The sequence below is a fragment of the Phragmites australis genome, chromosome 6, assembly GCF_958298935.1.
Source record: "Phragmites australis chromosome 6, lpPhrAust1.1, whole genome shotgun sequence".
Classification (NCBI taxonomy): domain Eukaryota; kingdom Viridiplantae; phylum Streptophyta; class Magnoliopsida; order Poales; family Poaceae; genus Phragmites; species Phragmites australis.
The window spans coordinates 10,466,928-10,487,119 of record NC_084926.1 but is presented as its reverse complement, the minus strand read 5'-3'; the positions used below and the strand labels follow the sequence as shown (position 1 = coordinate 10,487,119).

The following is a 20,192-nucleotide window of genomic DNA, read 5'->3' as shown; positions in this document are numbered from 1 at the left end:
TTTATGATCGACAGATGAAGTTTTTTTATGTCTTAGCAGGGTGGGAATGATCGGCTTCAGATTCACGTGTGTTACATGATGCAATGACCCGGGAGGATGCATTTGCTGTTCCAAATGGTAATTACACATATCATAACACTAAATTAGATTTACTAACACAATCTGAATTGAAACTTAATTATGCTTATTGCTTAAATAATAGGAAAATACTATCTAGTAGATGTTGGATACACCAATGGTCCGGGTTTCCTTGCTCCATATCGATCCATACGCTACCACTTGAATGAGTGGGCTGCTCAAGGGAATAACTCATCTATTGCGAAAGAGTTATTCAACTTGCGCCATTCATCAGCTAGAAATGTGGTAGAAAGAACATTTGGGCTGTGGAAGATGAGGTGGGCTATATTGAGAAGCAACTCATATTTTGACTTTAAAAAATCAAATATACCATAGTTAGTAGACTAGCCAAAAATTCAGTTTTGAGTTTTTTTAAGCATCTATTAACTCACTCGTACTAACTTCGTGAAGATTAGGATCATTAATGCTTGCTGCATATTAAACAAATTTCTAATTGATAGGCAAAGGGATACGGATGATTTACTTATACGTCAAGTTGATAGGGTGATATCTGTTGAATATGCTGAAATTCAAGGAGAAATGAGTATGATTACACATGTTCAATCATCGAATGAATGGAGCAATTTTAGAGATCCCAAGGCTAACCAAATGTTTGATGATTACGAAGCGAGACGAGGCCAACATTTTTTGTTCAAATTTACATTATTACCTTTGTATGTATGTACCTGCATGTCTAAAATTTACATTCTTAACTTTGCATGATGTTGCCTATTATTTGTTTACTTAAGTTGCAAGTTCAGTTCTGCTTTATTACAAGTTAAGTTCTAAGTTACATTATTACCTTTGCATGTATCTGGCCTTTTACTTGATTGACATTGCTTTTACTAATATCTAGTAATTTTCTTTGGCTATAGGATATGGAGAAAGGCAAGAAATATGGGAGGGGTTATGTCTCTTGGACTGATGACATGGACGAAGCTCTACTGAACACATTTGTGGAGTACTACAACAAAGGAGATAGAGGTCAAAATGGATGGAAGCCTCATATTTACACCGCTGTCGTGAAGAATGTTTGGGAGAGAAGTGTGGTGTGGATATCACAAAGGATAACATCATGTCTAGGAGCAAGATATTTGATAAGCACTACTCTATCATAAGCAAGATACTAGGTACAAGTGGATTTAGTTGGGACTGGGACAAGAACAGGCTATCAGTTGATAGTGATGCTGTTTGGGACAAATATATAGCGGTAAATTTCATAATCCCTCTACTTGTTACTCTTCACTTGCTAGTACATTTGCATAGAGTTATTTAGGTATGTTAAATTAAACTATACCTGCTGCATATTGTCCCAAAGAGTGACAAATTCATAATCTACTTGTTACTCTTCACTTGCTAGTACATTTTCAGAATTTGGTTTGCCTACCATTGCCCCGGGTCACATATGTGTTTGCTCTGAAGAGCTGTTTATCAGAATCATCACAAGGTGTATCAGTGCCAACCCATGGCTAATCTGGATATGCCCATTCATACGAAAAGCTAACGTAGTTGTAGCTCTTTGCTGAAATGGTTCAGATCAAGAATGCCCAAACCGCCCAGTTGCTTTGGTCGACTCACCCGTTCAGATCAAGAGTGACATATGTTTGCTTCTTTAGTCCCTATCCATAGGAGATTCCTTCTCACTTTGTCAATTTGTTTTAAATCCCATTTCTGTAGCACATATTAATATAAATCCGCGCATATTAATGCTCAGTGGTGCACAGTAGAAATATAAATCTGATAGCATATATTAATATGTAGCCATTTGCACTTGTGCTTTTTCCTCCTGTTAGCAGCTGACATGCTTGTGTTTGAACTTTTGCAGGCAAACAAGGAAGCAAATGGCTACAGGTACAAGGTTGTCAAATTCTGGGATCTAATAAGCCTAGTGTATTGCAAAGATCATGCTAACGGTGAGGCAGCAAGGACTGCAGCTGAGGGTTCTAGGGAAATGGACAAGGAGGGTGGTGCTGCCAAGGAACCTTGTTTAATATCAACTTCAGGAAGTCTAAAAAGACAGCGGTCTGAAGATTCTTTCACCTCAATGATGTCTCAAAAACTGGATGCATTTGCTGAAGCACTGAAAGACAATGCGCCAAAAGGTCCTACATCAAAGGAAGTTCTTGCCGCATTGCAAGAGATACAAGGGTTGGATGAAGATATTGAGCTAAACTTGTTTGATATCCTCACTTCTGAAGCACACAAGCTTGAGTTTGTGCTGGCACTTCCAATGGAAAGAAGGAAGAGATGGCTTTTGAAGCAACTTAAGAAGTGAAGCCTTGAGAACTCTACTGGTTATGCATTCAAATCTGCATGGTCTTAATCTCTCCCAATGTCTATGTGGCTTTGTGTTTGTAGGAGCAAGTGTCATCTATCTTCATGGTTATATTTTGGAGAAAAAGCAAGTGTTTTTTGTCAACCTAGGAACCTGATATGCATGCATTGTGGTTGTTGATATCTATATGTATGTTTCTTTCCAAGTTTTGGTGACTTTTGTGATTGCCGTTTGGATTAGCTTATGAATTATTATTTTTCATTTGAATGTTACTAGCTTGCTATGAGGATGTGAAAGTGTTTAGCTCGGCCAATGTGAAAGTGTTTGGTTCTTATCTAGTTCCTTTATAAATGGCCAATGTGAAAGTGTTTGGGGCCAGAGAGAGAGAGAGAGAGAGAGAGAGAGAGAGAGAGAGATCATCAATTATGTATTATACCTTCACATTAGCAAACAAGTAAACATGACTCACCATTGAATCTGCAATATCTGTGGAGAGAGAGAGAGAGAGAGAGAGAGAGAGATGGGTGTATCTGACAATCTGAGAGAGAGAGAGAAAGGGTGAGAGAGAGATATGCAACACATGTGTATACTGTATTGGTGGGTGATTCCATATTGAATCATCCAAATAACATTTGTAATCTTATTCCTGGAAAGAGATTCCATTTGCATCCAAACAAGAAAAATAGAATTGAATCAGATTCTATCAAATTCAATTCTATTTGTAATTAGAATTAGAATCTAATTACTAGAATCAAATTCATTTCCTAGGACCCAAACAGGCCCTTAGTTTCCTTGTAACATGATGTACATGATTAAAGTATCTATAATCATAAAAAATTGAATGTTTTCTGTGAGAAAAGAAAATGCATTTACTAAACCTAGTTTAATAAATAGTTAATTATTTGATAATCCAAAAATCACGAAACCGATTCTTTTAGTCTTCTTACATGATCCTATGTCTTTTAAAAATACATGAACTCATGAAATAGTTATGATAACATGCATAATTTATAAATATGTTGCAAATAAATTAATTCATAACTAACCCATCACGCCTCTAAAATTAGTGAAACCACTTTTATTAGTTTATTTATACTATGCTTTATGGAGGAAAAATAATATTAATTGTAGTGATTTTTCTTAATATGTTCACTTTATGCTTGTGAACTTTATAAAAATTATGGAGAAATTAATAAAACTCTAAATAAAGTGAAACTAATTTTATAGATCCTCTTAAGTACGCCCTACACATAAAAAATGTGTTTGGATGTTAATATTTTCCTTAACCTGAACCATACTAAATGAGTTGCACACTTTTTAAAACACGCTTTTTCTTTTTTCTCCAAACTTTCTCTTCATGAAATATGATGCAAAGGATATTATTTTTCAAAAAAAAATCACAAGAGGTCTTAAAGTTGTCTATAGTATTTTTAGAATTTTATGATTTTTTATTTTTTAATTCAAATTCGAAAACCGGTCGAATTCAAAATCCGATGCGGACTGAATTGACCTGTTTTCAACGAATTTTTGAACCCTACCTTCGTCTCTTCCGGCTGCCCCCCTCCCACCCCAAAAAAAGGGCAGCATAACGCCATCCAATGTCGCCAGCCACCTTGATACTGCAATGGCCTTCAATACCGCGACCCATTTGTCCAGATCGAGTCTATCTCCTCTTGTCCTCCGCGTGCATCCCTTTTCCTGCACCGCGTGTTCCCAATTCCGCCCATGGCCTCCATCGTCTTCTGCTGCTCCTGGTCTGATGAAAGTTTGATGCTCTTGGTCCGAGGAAGACCATGTTCTAGACGAGGAATCAATGCTAAAGAAGGAAAATTGATGCAATCACTAAATGTGAAGGGGAAACCAGAATCAAAGTTGATTGATTGCAAGAGAGAGAAAAGAGAGAATCCCTTAAATGGGAATCAGGGAAACAAATGCAACTGAAATAGCTAATGTCATTTAGACGTCGCTCTGCCTTGTCCAGCTCTACTTCTGCATCTACGACAATTTTTAATGCCCCTTCTCCCGGCACTCATTTCTTCCTCTCCTCGTTGTCGCATGGGTCATCCCGTTGAAGATTGAGTCGGGTCAGGAGGGTATTTGGGGAAAAGAAGAATAAGGAACAGCACTGTGAAGGAGAAGCTGACGTTTTGGTTGTATGGATGAAATAAATTTGAAAGGACAGTGGTATGAATGGAAGGGGGAATTTTTTTATGGTATTATCGGGTACCACCCTTGGTTTAGTGGTACGAATGAAATTTCCTGATAAAAGAAATAGCTACTGCAAAGCTCCAGAAATGGAAGATGCTAGTTGTAGATCAATTTGGAAGGTTGATACCCAGGAGTGCTAAAAAAATATGTACAATGATGCAACAACATTCAATGATATCCAGGAGTGCTAAAAAATATGTACATTGTCAGGCAATAGAATGTCCAATGTATTCTATCTTCCACAAGGTTCATTGTGGTGTAAGTCCTGGTTAAAACATATTTGATGGATTGTCTTTACCAATTAAAATATTAAAACTTCATGTTATGGGTGCTTTTTCTCCCAAAATCAATATGCTCTGGATGCCTAGAGCTGCTTTTCCGGAAGCCACATCCAACACCAGGGCTGCTTTGGTGTCTCCAGACCAGCTTGCTTTGCTTTTCCTTCCCATAAGTTGCAAATGAAAGTTTCTGCAAAAAATTATCCAGAGTAACTTGGTTGCATCTCAAACACTAGCATACAAAAGCATCAGCCTATGCAGTATGTATATACCTGTCTCGCTCTCTTGTCAACAGGAGTCCATGTTGGCTCGATGGACAGCACTATGCTCTTTTCATGATTTATACTTGGTTGTACCATGAAATCCTTTCTTACCCTATGGCCCTGTGCTTTAGTCCCTTCTCTGCCTTTCCCATACTTGTGAGCCCCATTACTACCCCTGAGAGGGCGGTAAGTACCCCTACCCGTCCCCTCAGGGGGCGGTAAGGTGCTGGCCACGGGCAGGCAAGCTGTACCCGCTCTTTTAGTGGGCGGTTAAGCTGGGAGGTCTAACCGCCCTTTTAGAGGGCTGCAACCTTCTCAGGGGGCTGCAGTGACTAGCTTTATAATTTTTCCTACGAAAAATCTATTTATTTAATTTTTTAATAAATAAAAATAAAAATAAAAAGGTCCGGCGAACGGTCCAGGCTTGTATAGTCGGTTCGACCCAACCGAGCCCACGGACCAACCACTCACCAATCGAGCCCACGGACCTTTCGTTCCCCGACTCTTATATGCTCTCCGCGCCGACCACGCCTCCATCTAGATCCAGGGATCCTTCCGCCGCAACCCCGCCTCTCTTCCTCCTCTCGCCGTCGTCCGCACACCCCCCCCCCCGGGGCCGGCGCGCTGCGGAGACCCCTCCGTGCTCGGACTGATTTCTTCCTTTGCTGGTAAGGAAACCCTAGGATGCTTGGACGCATCGTTCGTTTTGTTCTGCGGAATCCTTTGTTTGCTGCGAACCCTGGAATCCAAATCGTTCGTTCTGGTATGGATGTGTCAGTCCATCTAGTGCGTTGCTCGATTTACTTTCTGCGGCGGAGTACTGAACTACTGATATCAGTTTGTTATCGTAATTTTTTGGGGGGGTTCAACCGAACCCCATGCCCCTCGTTAGGTCCGCCCGTGCTTTTGCTCGAAGATGGTGTGATTGTTTTTTTCGAACGAATTAGTATAGGGAAGAAAGTCCCTGTATGGCTGTATCTCTTGCTGTTCCCTGTTTTTGGGATTTTTTTATTGTGAGTTTTGTTCTGTAGAGTGCTTTCTCGTTTGAAAATTGTTGGACTTTGGTAGCACTTAATCACTTTATTTGGTTCGAGTTTTCCATTCATAGGAAGCTCCATTTATCAGCCATGTTTGGACGCATGCCAAGGAAGAGCAACAACACCAAGTATTATGAAGTTCTTGGTGTATCTAACACCGCAAGCCAGGACGAGCTGAAGAAAGCATACCGGAAAGCTGCCATCAAAAACCATCCTGATAAGGGCGGAGACCCTGAGAAGGTGTGGCCGGGGACAAACTGTTTTGTATGGTATTTAGTTCTGCAATTATTGGTTTGGTTCTCATTGGTTGTTTTTGATGAACTGGACAGTTTAAAGAATTGTCTCAAGCTTATGAGGTTCTTAGCGACCCAGAAAAGAGGGAGGTCTATGACCAGTATGGAGAAGATGCACTGAAAGAAGGAATGGGAGGAGGCAGCAGCAGCGATTTCCATAGCCCGTTTGATATATTTGAGCAACTTTTTCCGGGTGCTGGTACCTTTGGGGGTAATTGGATTATCTTATGATGTTTTTTGTACGTTGTTGTTTCATGCTTCCTTTCGAGAAAAAAGACTGGCATGCTTGTATACTGTTTTATGGTTAACAGGAGGTAGCTCAAGAGGACGCAGACAAAAGCGTGGTGATGATGTGGTGCACACTATGAAGGTTTCTCTAGAAGATCTGTATAATGGGGCAACGAAAAAACTATCTTTATCACGGAATGCTTTGTGCACAAAGTGCAAGGGGTAAGTTTTTGTTTGGTCTCAATTGATAAATTATCTTTCCTTGATAATTGTTGTTATTGTGTTCAAATTTGTGGCCAATGCTGTTATAATACTTCTATATAAGGGCTGTTCAAATTTTGAGCGAGAAGTAGTTATAAGAATGACTATGACAACTAACTGTGCAGAGTTTAGTCAGGTAAATTTTGTTGGCTTTAACGTAGAAATTGTGTGCAGTGCTTATTTATATACTGATTCCCTTGCAAATTAGTTTTGGTTCAACTATTGATGCATCAACAATTTTCACGGATGTGTTTGTGCGGTGATGCTCTAAACTTAATTTGAAGTTGGGACATTAACATAATAACATTACCACACACAAAATGAGGTCTGGCTTTGTCTTGCCAGAGGAGGACCACGTTTGTGTTGTAGATGTATTGAACTTATGTGTTGTGTTAAACTTGCTTCTGTCCAGCTGTGGTTGCTGAAACAAGCACTTGTCGGTTCTGACTAATAGTAACATGACTGGGAGTGGTGTGTTTTTTGGGTCTTTGCAACAATTGTATTTTTGAACTTACAGCCTGTCAATTGCTCCTCTGTTATATGATGTGGTCTTAAATTTCTATGTTCAAGTTACTTTCGATGCCAATCTCAATTTTTATTTGCCTACCATAAAATTTCAATAGCAATTCGGGATTAGCCATGGTGATTTGTCTTGAAGTCTTGAAGGTACGTAATGATCAATGTATAATGTGATTGTGATAGAACAACAGTAGGTTCTTGTCCTTCTTGCCTCCCTCACCCCCAAAATCCTAATTTGTCACATTAAACTATAAGTTGTACTCTAGTTTGTAAAAACCATTTTAAAGAACACCGATAGAAATTTGGCAAAGGCACTTAAGCCTAGTCAGTAACACATTACTTATTTTTTGCACGTATAGAACACTTAAGGGCCTGTAAGAAATACTTGTGAGTTGTGATGGTTTCATATCTCATATGTGTTGAATTTCACCTTTATTTTATACATCATGGGCAATTTGCTTTGCATCAAGCATATTTAAGCATGTACAATCGGACTTCTCCTGCAACTCATGCATATTTTAGTTCTGTGGATATTCCTTGGCTAACTACGCAAATATTAAGTGCAAATCTCACCTCTTCTTGTGCAATCATGCTATCAGTTTTCGTTTGGGCACCAAACCCACATGGTAAATTCCAATGAAAAAGAATGTAGTGTATTGAGTGTTATTTTGCTCTCTAAGATTTCAACTCAGACTCATAATGTAAAACTGTGCTAGAAGAGAGAGAGAGAGAGAGAAAGAGCTCCGGTTGTGAATCTTAACATTTGTCCTTATATTCCTGATCTTTTGCTTTACCAATTGTCAGAATTTTGTCGTTATTTTTTAGTTCTAAGGTGGAATGGACTTTAACTTGAAATTTTCTCCATCAATTGAGTATATCAAGAAGCACATCTAGATTTTTTCTTTTAAAACTTCAAGTTGATTTGGTGCCCAAACCGAAGTTGATTTCACGATTGCACCCTAAAGGGTGATTACACTGTATATCTCCCCTCAAATGAAGCTGAAACTTTGACTTGTTTATTTGTAGCTGCTGCTCTGTTACAAGATATGGCCTTTTGTTCTTTTTTCTCACTGTTCGCTGTTGTTGTACCTTCAGGAAAGGATCCAAGAGTGGGGCATCAGGAACTTGCCACGGTTGTCGTGGTGCAGGAATGAGGACAATAACAAGACAGATAGGCCTTGGCATGATCCAACAGATGAATACTGTTTGCCCTGAATGCAAAGGAACAGGTATGTTGCTGTTGTATCTTCCTTTGAAAATATTGTACCTTTGAGTTTGTCTTTATGGTTGTATTGGTTCAGGTGAGATGATAAGTGAAAAGGATAAATGCGCAAGCTGTAAAGGAAGCAAAGTATTCCAGGAGAAAAAGGTCTTGGAGGTTCATGTGGAGAAAGGAATGCAACATGGCCAAAAGATCGTATTCCAGGGTCAAGCTGATGAAGCTGTGAGTCTCTGTCACATATCTGCATTTGTGCATTTACTCAGCACTTTCATGTTTTCAATTTATATATTTATCTATCTAATGTTACAAATTCTTGCTTTTCAGCCTGATACTGTGACAGGAGACATTGTTTTTGTCTTGAACCTTAAAGATCATCCAAAATTTAAGAGGAAGTATGATGACCTATATGTTGAGCACGCAATCTCTCTCACTGAGGCTCTGTGCAGCTTCCAGTTTGTTCTGACTCATCTTGATGGCCGACAGCTTCTAATCAAATCTAATCCTGGAGAGGTCATAAAACCTGGTAATAAACTGTTTTTATTGGTTTGCTGTTTACCTTTGTTATATATCAAATCAATTGATCTCTGTTCTGAACATATTTATATTGTGTTTTGCTTGAATAGGCCAACACAAGGCTATAAATGATGAGGGTATGCCTCAACATGGCCGTCCTTTCATGAAGGGCCGTCTGTTTGTTGAATTCAACGTTGAGTTTCCTGAGCCCGGTATACTTACGCCTGACCAATGTGGATCACTTAAGAAGATTCTGCCACCAAAGCCTGGGAGCCAACTATCGGACATGGAGCTGGATCAGTGTGAGGAGACCACCCTGCATGATGTCAACATAGAAGAGGAGATGAGGCGCAGGCAACAGCAGAGGCGGCAGGAAGCATATGACGAAGATGAGGAGGATGCCGCTGGACCACGGGTACAGTGTGCCCAGCAGTAAGAACAGGGGTCATTCACGGTGTACCAGACACCGTTTTCCAAAAGTCCTGTGTACCTTGGGCGTGGGCTAGTTATCGGCCGATTTCTGGTGGCCTCATTTATTTGTCATTTTTTCTTTTGAATTTTTAACCATTTTCAAATTTCAAGAATGTAGCTAGCAACTATTGTCCAAAATAGAATTGGGGGGCTTGGGGGAAGAAAAGGAAAAAGAGTGCTGGAAATGGCGTGAGTCTTGCTGGGAAGATTGTTCCATGGAGTCGTCTGAGTTGCTTTCGTGCTACCTCTCTGTTTGATGATAATCTGTCACCCAGCATTAGAGTTGACCTGTTATGATGTTAGGGTACTATTATGTTGCAGCGGATGTTCTGCAGCCTATGGTTTCTGCTTTCGTTTTGTTGAACCTTTGCTCGCTAGCAAATCTGCCAGCCTATAGAACAATGCCGATCTTTTCCGTGCTTTTGGGTGAAATATCGCTGCATTTCATTCATCCGTTTGCTTGTGTGAACTGCCGATTACGACGGGCGAGCAGACTGTTGATTCGGCTTGACGAATTGCAGAAGCTTTTCGTGCCAAGCATCTAGCTTGCTCGAAAGAATCGAAGCGATCGTGCAGGTTTCTCACGTGGTGCACATGGGGGGAATGATGCAGGGGCAAATGCATCTTCCAACGGAGAGTGAACCCAACAGGTTGCGTGAAACGAGAACCGTTGCAAAATGTTATTCAACGTTGTATGATTTTTTTTAGCTCTGAATCTTCAGGACCAACACGTTCACCATTGCTGTTTGCGTATCTTTATTGGCTTTAGTCGCACCAGCTCACGGAACAAGGTTAGACAAACCGGTCTGCCTCACATTCATGAATTAACGGCCAGCAGTTGAGGTGTAACTTTTCTATGGACGATTGCCTCTCCAAACTCCTTTTGGCCGGAATTCAGAAACAAAAGAAATCGTATACCCAGAGGTTTATACAATTGGAGTACAAAATCATTAGGACTAGACGGTTATCATTTCACTATAATCTGACCAACGCATGCCATCAGACTCTCTGACTGGTGACACCAACTTGGCAAATATCTTACTGTTTCAAGAATTCCTCACAAATTTTTTTTCAGTTCAGGAAATCCTAACTAACTCAGAAGCCTGTAGCCTGTAAAGTGATAGACTCGCTACCTTCTGGGCTTCTGGCTCCGCCTGATAGCTGGTAGACGGTGGCAGTGGTGGCGTTCAGCAACACACAAGCCCGCGCTATTTATACCAACCCGGAAGCGCGCTACTCCGAGCACCTCCCCCTCCATTCCAGTGTGCTTGCACCTTGTCATGTAGCTGTAACTAAGAGCCATGGAAGATGACGCGATCCATTCACCCACCACGTCTTCCTCTTCCTCCGACCCCGGCTCATGCGTCATCATTGGCGCGCAAGAGCTGTCCAAGAACGGCAAGCCCAGGCACATGAGGCGCAAGAGGACCACGTCCCTGCGTGCTCCAGACAGCCGAGCAGCGGAAGCCGAAGACGGCAACGCCCGCGGCGAGGAGATCAGCAGCAGCTGTGCCGCCGTCGAGCGCGCTGCGAGCCGCAAGGGGGGGACAGCAGGGAGGCACCCGTCGTACCGCGGCGTGCGGCGCCGGAGCTGGGGCATGTGGGTGTCGGAGATCCGGGAGCCGCGCAAGAAGTCGCGCATCTGGCTCGGCACATTCCCGACCGCGGAGATGGCCGCGCGGGCGCACGACGTGGCCGCGCTCGCCATCAAGGGACGCGCGGCGCACCTCAACTTCCCACACCTCGCGCACGAGCTCCCCCGCCCGGTGTCCACCTCCCCGGCTGACATCCAGGCCGCAGCCGCCATGGCCGCCGCCGTGGAGCAATGCGAGACCTCCCCTGCCGCCGTGCCCGAGACGTCATCGTCATCGGCAGCCTGTTCGGAGGAGGCCGGGGCCGGCCATACCGAGGAGAGCGCGCTGTTCGACTTGCCCGACCTTCTGCTGGACCTGAGGTACGGCCTCTGGTCGTCAACCCTCTCGATGGCGACTCCAGCGGCGGCCGAAGAGTACGACGACGCGGTCGGCCTGCACGAGCCGCTTCTCTGGGCCGATCAGTGCTGGATGGACGCCACCGCGCCGGTGCAACCGAACTAGCCGTTCCGTTGGCACGCAGCGGCCGTCACCAATCGGTAGTTGGCCTGCAACAGGACCAATACCACGTGCGTTTGCTTGTTTTGCATTGTGCAGAGAGAAAGAAACGCATGGTCGCACGGCCGTGGGCGTTTGTGGCGTCGCTGTGATCTCCGGATGGCAAGTCACTTTGGGATTTGGTGAAACAGTAGATTGGCTAAATGGCCAGGCATTTGACTAGTTCATGATTATATTGATTTCGAAAATTAATTTGGGAGTGACGATACCACTACTGCTTCATATACACAATATTACTACTACATATATATACTTGAGTGCCTGTTTTCTTCAGGATTTCTCACTCATATCACGCTGGCATACGGAGTAGAGTAGCAAATTCTGAAAGTCCTACGAATTTAGTGTTATATTATGAAGTTCCTGTCTTCTTTGATATCACACTCTTTTATTGTAATCGTCGGAAATTTGGCGAAAAGTAATTGTCAGAAATGCACAATACATGATCTACTTGCTGCATAGCCTATGTGCACACTACCATATGGCACTTTTTGGGCATTAATGTGTTATGAAATGATATCCTTGCCCTTTAAGAGTGAGGTGTGTAAACTCGGAACAAAATACCAAAATACCAATTTTCAGTTTGAATATGCTAGAAGTCCCTCGGGTCATAAATAAGTTTTACTACGGACACCGACAGTTCCACCAAAATTATAGCTTTGTTTATCTTTTCTGTTGTGGTATATTTTAAAAATATAATGACTTTATAGTAGCATAGAAGAATTTTCCGATACAGATATATCAAGGAAAAACTTTTTCGTTGATTTAAATATTCATAGAGATACTATTAGCCTACTTTCAATACTCTGTCTTGACTTATGTCTTAAATATTAAATGCACGTCCATATAGAATTAAATCTGACATGGCAAGTAATTAACTGAGGAAAGAGAAGAAGCTAGCATTCTGTGAGACAAAAAAAAGCTAGGTTCGAAGTTCAAGAGACATGAAACAATCAAATATGTACTGGGATATCAGTACATGTTCTCATATTTATCTATTAGTTATAGAAAGATCTCTGGATACAAACTATAGATATTATGTATTAGGAGGGTTTTTCTTATCATGTACCTGTATTCTCTCTTAATCTTATGGTACTCCATTCGATCATAAATATTTGTCGCTTTTAATTTTTCACAGTGTTTGACATGCAACTTTGACTATTATTTTTTATTAGACTATATTTATAATATCTACTAAAAATATAGTATTATGAAGGTATATTTAAAGATAAATATACACTGTGTTATTTTTATGCTTCTAAACTAAATATTTTGGAAGCTATTGACGGTCATAATTTTAAAAGTTGACTGGATCTTGACCAAAGCGATAAGTATTTACGACCGAAAGGAGTATAGGATACTGCTCCGGCATGGAATCCAATAATACAAAACCATGTAGAGGTGCACTGGGTTGTATCATACGACATAATTACTCATAAAATATACAATAATTAATTGTTTTGTGGAGCCTAGGAAACAACAATACGATCTTCCTTCTTTTTTACTTATCATTTGGGTCTCAATACCAATACACATATTTAATATTACTTTTTATAATTATTTTTAATGAAATTTATTGAAACATATATTTATATGAAAGTTTTTTAACGGTTAATCCACTCGTATTAATTTTTATGTGTTGAATCATAGCAATTTCCTGTATATTAATAATAAAAGTTTTTAAAATTTAACTGCACGTATTCTAAAATCACATCTATATAAGAACAGATATAGTACTATGCATAAGGAGTTTTTTCAACACACCAATTATTACTCTCCATATGACGTGTCAATCTTAAATATAGCAATATGCTTCTTCTTTTGGACGGATAGATTTATCTCTAAAAGTATTTTTGTAATAATATATTTTTATAATAGTTTAGCAATATATTGAAAAATAGTTAAATCTATATTTTAATAACCATGTCGATAACCAAATTGATATTTATTTATGTCCATGAAAGTACTATCCATTGGGAGTAACACACCAACAAAGGATGCATTTAATTAATCCACTCTTATCTCTTCCGAATTAAAAAAATCCTATTGAAACATACCTACTAACCTACACATGACACCCTACCTGTACTTTCTTACCTCCAATCTGATTTACACCCCATAGTCTAAAGAATAATTTGATAAGTATATCTTTTCGACGGAATTTGATAGGAATATTCTTTGAGGCAAAATAGGCAGGAGCTCTAACATCCACTGAAAATTAAATACTAACAAGCAAGACTCAAAATTAAGCCCAACTGTATACACAAGCCTGTGTTGCACTGTGATTCTGTGAATTAATTAATGATGCCAAGGAAAGGGCAGAGCCAACAACTTCTCTGAGAAAAGAATGGCCAACTACTTCCTCCGTCCATTTATGTAAGATATATTTTAAAATAAAAGGTCTTCGAAATATATATATATATATATATATATATATATATATATATATATATATATATTGACTTTCAATTTCTCTTGTAATATATTGTCAATTGCTACAAAATTAGCATCATATTAAAGCACTTTAAAATACATTTCCTTTGGTATAATTCTTTAAACCAACATATATATAATTTGATTAATTATTGATCAAACCTTACAAAGTTTAGCCTTTTCAAATAAAAATACACCTTATATACATGGACGGAGAGAATAATGCTCAAGATTCAATAGCAGCTTAGGAGGAGGATCCAATGCCGTGGAGTTTCGCTTTCGCCCACATCCGGCCGGGGCCACCTGTCTCTGTCTGATTTTGGCGATGAAAGAATCAGCAGCTTCCCTGCCCGGGTGGTATTCGCGGTTGGTTAGACGTACCGTGCCATTCGCTGGTTCAATTACTCAATCGCGTTTAGGCTAGCTAGGTAGCCGCAAATTATTTGGGCTTTGGACCAGCCAGTTCTTCGTCGTCACACCTAATTGGCAGGCAGAGGTGGACCGAAGGTGGGATGCAGAGGACATTAGATAATTTTTTATGTTTAATGATATATCATATGTATCAGACTTGTAAGTACATCTTTAGCCTAATAAATATGATACTTAGGTAACTAGTCTAATAAGTGAGACTCAAATATTTTAGTTCTGAGTCCGTCGGTGTTGGCAGCTGCACTACCTTGCAGCCTTGCAGGGACGAGTAATCTGGCTCTGGCTCTCTAGATACACGAGAATGTCGTTGCAGACATCTGATCCGAGCTCATGATCGATCTGCGCCTGAGTACGATTTGTTTAATGCTCATTTTATGATGCCGACATCTACATGTATTATTGGCCCCTGGTAATCAAGAAGATTATTTTGCCCATGGATTATTGCCATGTCGATCTAATCTTCTTTTGCTTTAGACCAATTAATGCATATACAAAAGCAAGCCGCAGGATGTAAAGTATGCAAAAAAGAAGAAGAATCTTTGAGATCAAAAGTGTGCACTTTAGAGGAGGCTGGCACGTAATTAGCCATGTGATCACTTTTGTCACACAAACCTACATGGCCGGCAAAGGAGGTCCAACTAACTAGCACCAGGGTGCATGCAAGAGAAACGTGGATTACGACCCTGACACTACCGTCGATCCAGCACGTACGTACGCAGCTGCATCTATGTACAGTGTACATACACAAAAACATCAGGGGTGGTGCTTTCGTATTCGAGCCCTGCGGTCGTTCCACGGCTGCAAGACCGTCGCGTTCGCATCAGTGGCCGTGTGCTGCTGTTGCTCATCAAGCCGATCCCTTGCAACGTAGCTTTCGGCACTTTGATGGGAAATGCTCCTAGCATGGCACGGCCATGGACGTGCTAACCACCCTATAATACCTGGTTATTAAGACGAGCGCTTGCAAACTTTAAGCACTTGGACGCATCTGTGGAGCGAGTGCATCTGCCAATAAATTGATTTTCATACGCGTGATTTGTTTACTCGAGCTGGTCTTAGTTTAGATTAAGCAAGGCGCATGAGCAGGGTATCCTTAAGGCTTAGTTAAGTGTTCATGTGTGGCTACGTCTAGCTAGTGTCACCTTTGGCAAAGGCGCTCAATGATGCGCGCGCTTTGGAGGGAATAAACAACGGAGGCGATGAGGTTATTTATAGGCCTAGTCCATTGCCCACTCAGGCAATTCTCTGTCACCCGAATTTTGGACGTCGAATTCTCCTACTTCATCTCAATCCTACAACCGATCACTTTCTTTCCCATTTGATCTTTTTCCTTCCCCGACCTCCTCTCAGATCTCTCCCACATTGCCCTCTTGCCACGTCTCCCACAGTTGTACCTCCGCCACTCGCTCCTTCGTTAACCCATCTCAATTTGATATCCCCACCGCAACTTTACCTAATGTCCGTCCTAAGCCACTTGCAGCCATTGACACCTCCCCCGTGTCGCCACCGTTGGGCAAACTTGCCGCCGCCGACTTCCCTCTAAACCCACTGTCCGCCATTGAATCCCCACCCCAATCCAACCTCAAATGCTAACCCTAGCTCTAACCTCGCTGGAGATGAAGAAGCCGGGGTCGGAGCTCGCCGGAGATGGAGAACGTGGGGGTGAACAGAGAATGAGATAATTTAGGTATTAAGAAGGTGAGAAGCAGTCAGATAAACTATAGCAATATCATATTTATATGCAAATCACGAGGCTCGCGTCCCATGAGGGCACCCTTCTTCTCTGGGCAGCTCGCCAATCGGTGAGCTGGGCTATTCATGTGGAGCACATAGTTTTCTACCAGAAGAGTTTGATGGCGATACAGCCGCAGTTTTCATATCTCAAAATATGGGATCTGTTCAGGGAATCCCCCAGTGTTTGTGCTTAATCAACGTTGCAGAACGTAGACCACATTATGCATATACACATTCTGAGAGCAATCGGGGTTCCCAAAATTGCATTTTAGATAAGATGTAGGAGTATTCAGTAAAACACTTAGCAGTGCTTTCCATCAGTGCACAGTTTGCATTATTGCAAGGATGCCTGTAGCGAGCAAGATCCAAATCTTTAGGATCTCTGCGTTGGAGATTCGGACCATTTTTAATCCTTGGACGAACCTAATTTAGTGCTCCTACTAGGTTATACCGCTGTCGTGCTATTTGTGCACAGAAGTCCTCGTACTCCTACTTCAGTTGTGAACTATAAAAGTGCTAGCTAGGGCCAGTTTGCAAAGCAAAGTTGTACTGTTGCTCTAGAAATTTTAAGGATTTCGATCCCAATCCCTGGCCCTTAATGTTTCTCTTTTATCTCTACACATGTTCTCTAGAATATTTATTGTCACGGTAAATTGTTCGCATGCCTCGTGTCAAAGGTGCAATGTTGGATTCTTTACGAGATCACAAAGAGAAGCTTCTTGTTGATTGACTGTTAGGGACTATTATTAAACTCTTGAGCCCTGGTTTGACATTTTATACTATAGTTTTGACCAAGGATGTTAGGATCTTAGATAGGATAGTTTTTTGTTTGACATGTTCAAACTGTCGATTCTATCAGAAAAATACATATATTTGATTTAAGAATTGCAATATGACCTAAGAAATGGATATTATTATGTTGATTTTGATAATTTTTTTCAAATTTTGATAAATTGCAATTGCCAGGAGATATTTTTGTCCCGGACATCTAAAATTGCATACTATTTAGGTTAAAATTGTAGTACCATGTGGTATTTAAGTTTTTCTTTTTGGAAAAGAAGCATTCAATGTGGCTTCGATCCGACATAGTTTTAGGGTTTTTGTTACCGGTAGAAAAAAATGACCGTCCCATTTGGTGATTATTGATTTTTATCAGCTGGTAATTTAAAGTTTTGGATGGAATTTGCTTGAAATTTGGAAAAAACTTACAAATTTGGCCGAATTTTGTCCAGACGTACTTCGAATTTTAGTGAACACTGGTGGTAAGCGCTATGTGGTTCTCGGATGTATGTATGGTGAACTTTAGTTACTAGAAGAACGTGAGGCGCTTTGCTAGTTTGGCTGAAGATTTATGTGCGATAATACCGTGCTATAAATTAAAATAGTAAGCAGACCAAAGTACTTTCTTGTTTTTTTATATCTGTCAGATCCCATGTTCTCAGTACAAACTCAACTAACTTGAAATGGCCATCTTTTCCAAACTAATCACGTTTATTGGCCCGGAAATTGTCACCGTCGCCATGAAGGTTCATCATGTTGACTTTCCAAGGCTTTCAGTACAGATTGTTGGAACTCACCGGACCACCAAACGTCCGAACAAAGCGCATCTAATACACTGTGTAGCCCTGTCCTTATCATATGTGCATGACAATCACACTTCTTAGGGAAAGCAAAACAAGTATAGATTCGGCATTGTTAATTCGTCGCACACCTCGCGCTGCATCGCTCCTGCAAGTATATACCTCGGCAACTCGCTGACTCTCACAGCTCGTAACTCGTAGCAAGCAGTGATCACATGAGCTTTGCTTGAGAGTGTGAGACGTGCACAGTGAGCCGTCAGTGTTTCAGTGACCAATAATGGAAGAAGAGCGAGTACTGTCCCCGGTGTCCAACGCCTCCGCGGCCACCTGCAGCAGCTGCAGCTCCGGCTCCCCCGTCGCTTCGTCGCCGTCCTTCGACGAGTCCGGCGGCGGCTCCAGCGCGGCGAGCAGCCGGAAGCGGCCGCGCCGGGAGCTGAAGCGCACGACGTACCGCGGCGTGCGCATGCGGGCGTGGGGCAAGTGGGTGTCCGAGATCCGGGAGCCCCGCAAGAAGTCGCGCATCTGGCTCGGCACCTTCGACACCCCCGAGATGGCCGCGCGCGCGCACGACGTCGCCGCGCTCGCCATCAAGGGCCGCGCCGCGCACCTCAACTTCCCCGAGATCTCGCACGAGCTGCCCCGCGCCGCCTCAGCGGCCCCCGAGGACGTGCGCGCCGCGGCCACGCTTGCGGCCGCGATGGAGAGCGCGCGGGCCGCATCTAGCAATTCTAGCCACGGCGCCGGCAATGCCCAGGACGAAGAGACGGCGGCGCCGTCGTCTGAGAATGCGATGCCGGCGGATGGCCACGTCCTAGATCTCGCGCTCTTCGAGTTGCCCGACGTTACGCTCGAGTTCGGCTTCGCGTTGCCGCCATTGACGCCGCCTTGCTGTTACGATCTGACATGGGACGAGCCCTTGCTGCTATGGGAACACTGAGGAGCAAGGGGCCGGCGAAAGGCGGCATGCATGTCACTTTTAGCTTCAAGTTAGAGGTGCTCATGATGATCTGCATGGTGATACTGAACACTACTAATTCGATCTGTTCCTGCGCTAGTCATGATCGATGCTAACACATGTCCAAATGCAATACAATAGTTTCCACAAAAGTTATACATAGTGGGTACCCTACATAGTTTATCGATACACGATGTTGTTACAACACAATAAAGTTCAGTAGTTATTACTTTCCATTTCAAGTTGTGTTCAAAGACTTCAAGACATGGCTAGATATGGTATCAACTGTTCATATTCCATGTATAGTATTTCCAATTGGAGAAAAGCTTGGAGGGGGAGGGCATACTGGGATTTGAATTTATCACACGCACCATACCGTATTAGCTACACGCCTTTGCTACCAGGAAACCTTTTTTTTTTTTGCCCAATGGGTGTAAACCGCCAGGAAAAATATCAAAACTGTTGTAAATAAATAAATGAGTATATATATGTTAGCCAAAAACTGGAAATTTGGGGGTGGGGGGGGGGGTGGGGATGATCTCATGGCAATCGGGAAGCCGTGCAATGGCAAGGAGGAGTTCTGACGGCCATTGCTTATACTACTCTCAAGAGTAATGGTTGTGTGCATCTCACAAATCAGAACCGAGATATTGTTACTCTATTTTTGAAAAAGAAATAAAGTCCCTCACGATGAGGGGCTTGTGGTACCTTAGTAAGAGAAAAATTCGTTTGGTACCTCTGCAAATATGTGATGTGAGGCCGTGATGGCTCGTTTCTAGATGGTCATGTTTGGTTGCGAATAGATTGACATGCCGGGCAATGCAAGCATGCCATCGGTAAAGAAACCTGCGGATTAGAGGGACAGGGCGGATGCTACTAGGGATTACAATCTTGCTGTAGGTTGGTGTCATGGCTACCAAATAGGGTTGGGACTTAGGAGGGCATGGGTCACCGACCGTAGGAGTACGTAGCGTGGTGTGCGGACTATGACGCGGGTTGGTCCTGGACTGTGATGTCCTGAGGAACTAGGTGCGGCGCACAAGGGAATGTGCCGAGACTGCCATCACGGTTCATGTAAAAAACTTGGGTTCAGAAACTACCCTGTCTTTTCGAAGAAAATCTGTACGCACTGAATATTAGAGGAGTAAGTATACAGTCTCTGCGGACCCCCACTGCACACTGGATACAAATTAGTACAGAATGTAGGCCCGTTTCCTACTGTTAATTCT

At 42.1% G+C, this 20,192-nt stretch overlaps 3 protein-coding genes and 1 pseudogene across 3 annotated transcripts; all 4 read left to right on the top strand.

The window, feature by feature from the left end:
- Positions 1–995: 995 nt before the first annotated feature.
- Positions 996–2,392, top strand: LOC133922939 (uncharacterized; annotated as a pseudogene).
- Positions 2,393–5,665: 3,273 nt separating this feature from the next.
- On the top strand, positions 5,666–9,987 carry LOC133921618 (chaperone protein dnaJ A6-like). Its single transcript, XM_062366569.1, has 8 exons — positions 5,666–5,809; positions 6,250–6,418; positions 6,508–6,682; positions 6,783–6,921; positions 8,575–8,708; positions 8,781–8,923; positions 9,026–9,224; positions 9,325–9,987. The coding sequence occupies exons 2-8, from the start codon at positions 6,269–6,271 to the stop codon at positions 9,648–9,650; spliced, it is 1,266 nt and encodes a 421-aa protein (XP_062222553.1). The 5' UTR covers positions 5,666–5,809; positions 6,250–6,268; the 3' UTR covers positions 9,651–9,987.
- A 721-nt stretch (positions 9,988–10,708) lies between these two features.
- LOC133921619 (ethylene-responsive transcription factor ERF024-like) lies at positions 10,709–12,279 on the top strand. Its single transcript, XM_062366570.1, has one exon. It carries the CDS (start codon positions 10,987–10,989, stop codon positions 11,779–11,781), a length of 795 nt encoding a protein of 264 aa, XP_062222554.1. The 5' UTR covers positions 10,709–10,986; the 3' UTR covers positions 11,782–12,279.
- Positions 12,280–18,154: 5,875 nt separating this feature from the next.
- On the top strand, positions 18,155–19,218 carry LOC133920444 (ethylene-responsive transcription factor ERF039-like). Its single transcript, XM_062365064.1, has one exon. It carries the CDS (start codon positions 18,286–18,288, stop codon positions 18,943–18,945), a length of 660 nt encoding a protein of 219 aa, XP_062221048.1. The 5' UTR covers positions 18,155–18,285; the 3' UTR covers positions 18,946–19,218.
- The last annotated feature ends 974 nt before the right edge of the window (positions 19,219–20,192 follow it).

What these genes read in the sequence shown, in the direction of transcription:
- LOC133921618 (XM_062366569.1), top strand. Translation starts at nt 6,269, where the DNA reads ATGTTTGGACGCATGCCAAGGAAGAGCAACAACACCAAGTATTATGAA. An exon ending in GGGTGCTGGTACCTTTGGGG is followed by an intron (nt 6,683 to 6,782) that starts GTAATTGGATTA and finishes TATGGTTAACAG; the next exon opens with GAGGTAGCTCAAGAGGACGC. An exon ending in TGGAGAGGTCATAAAACCTG is followed by an intron (nt 9,225 to 9,324) that starts GTAATAAACTGT and finishes TTGCTTGAATAG; the next exon opens with GCCAACACAAGGCTATAAAT.
- LOC133921619 (XM_062366570.1), top strand. Translation starts at nt 10,987, where the DNA reads ATGGAAGATGACGCGATCCATTCACCCACCACGTCTTCCTCTTCCTCC.
- LOC133920444 (XM_062365064.1), top strand. Translation starts at nt 18,286, where the DNA reads ATGGAAGAAGAGCGAGTACTGTCCCCGGTGTCCAACGCCTCCGCGGCC.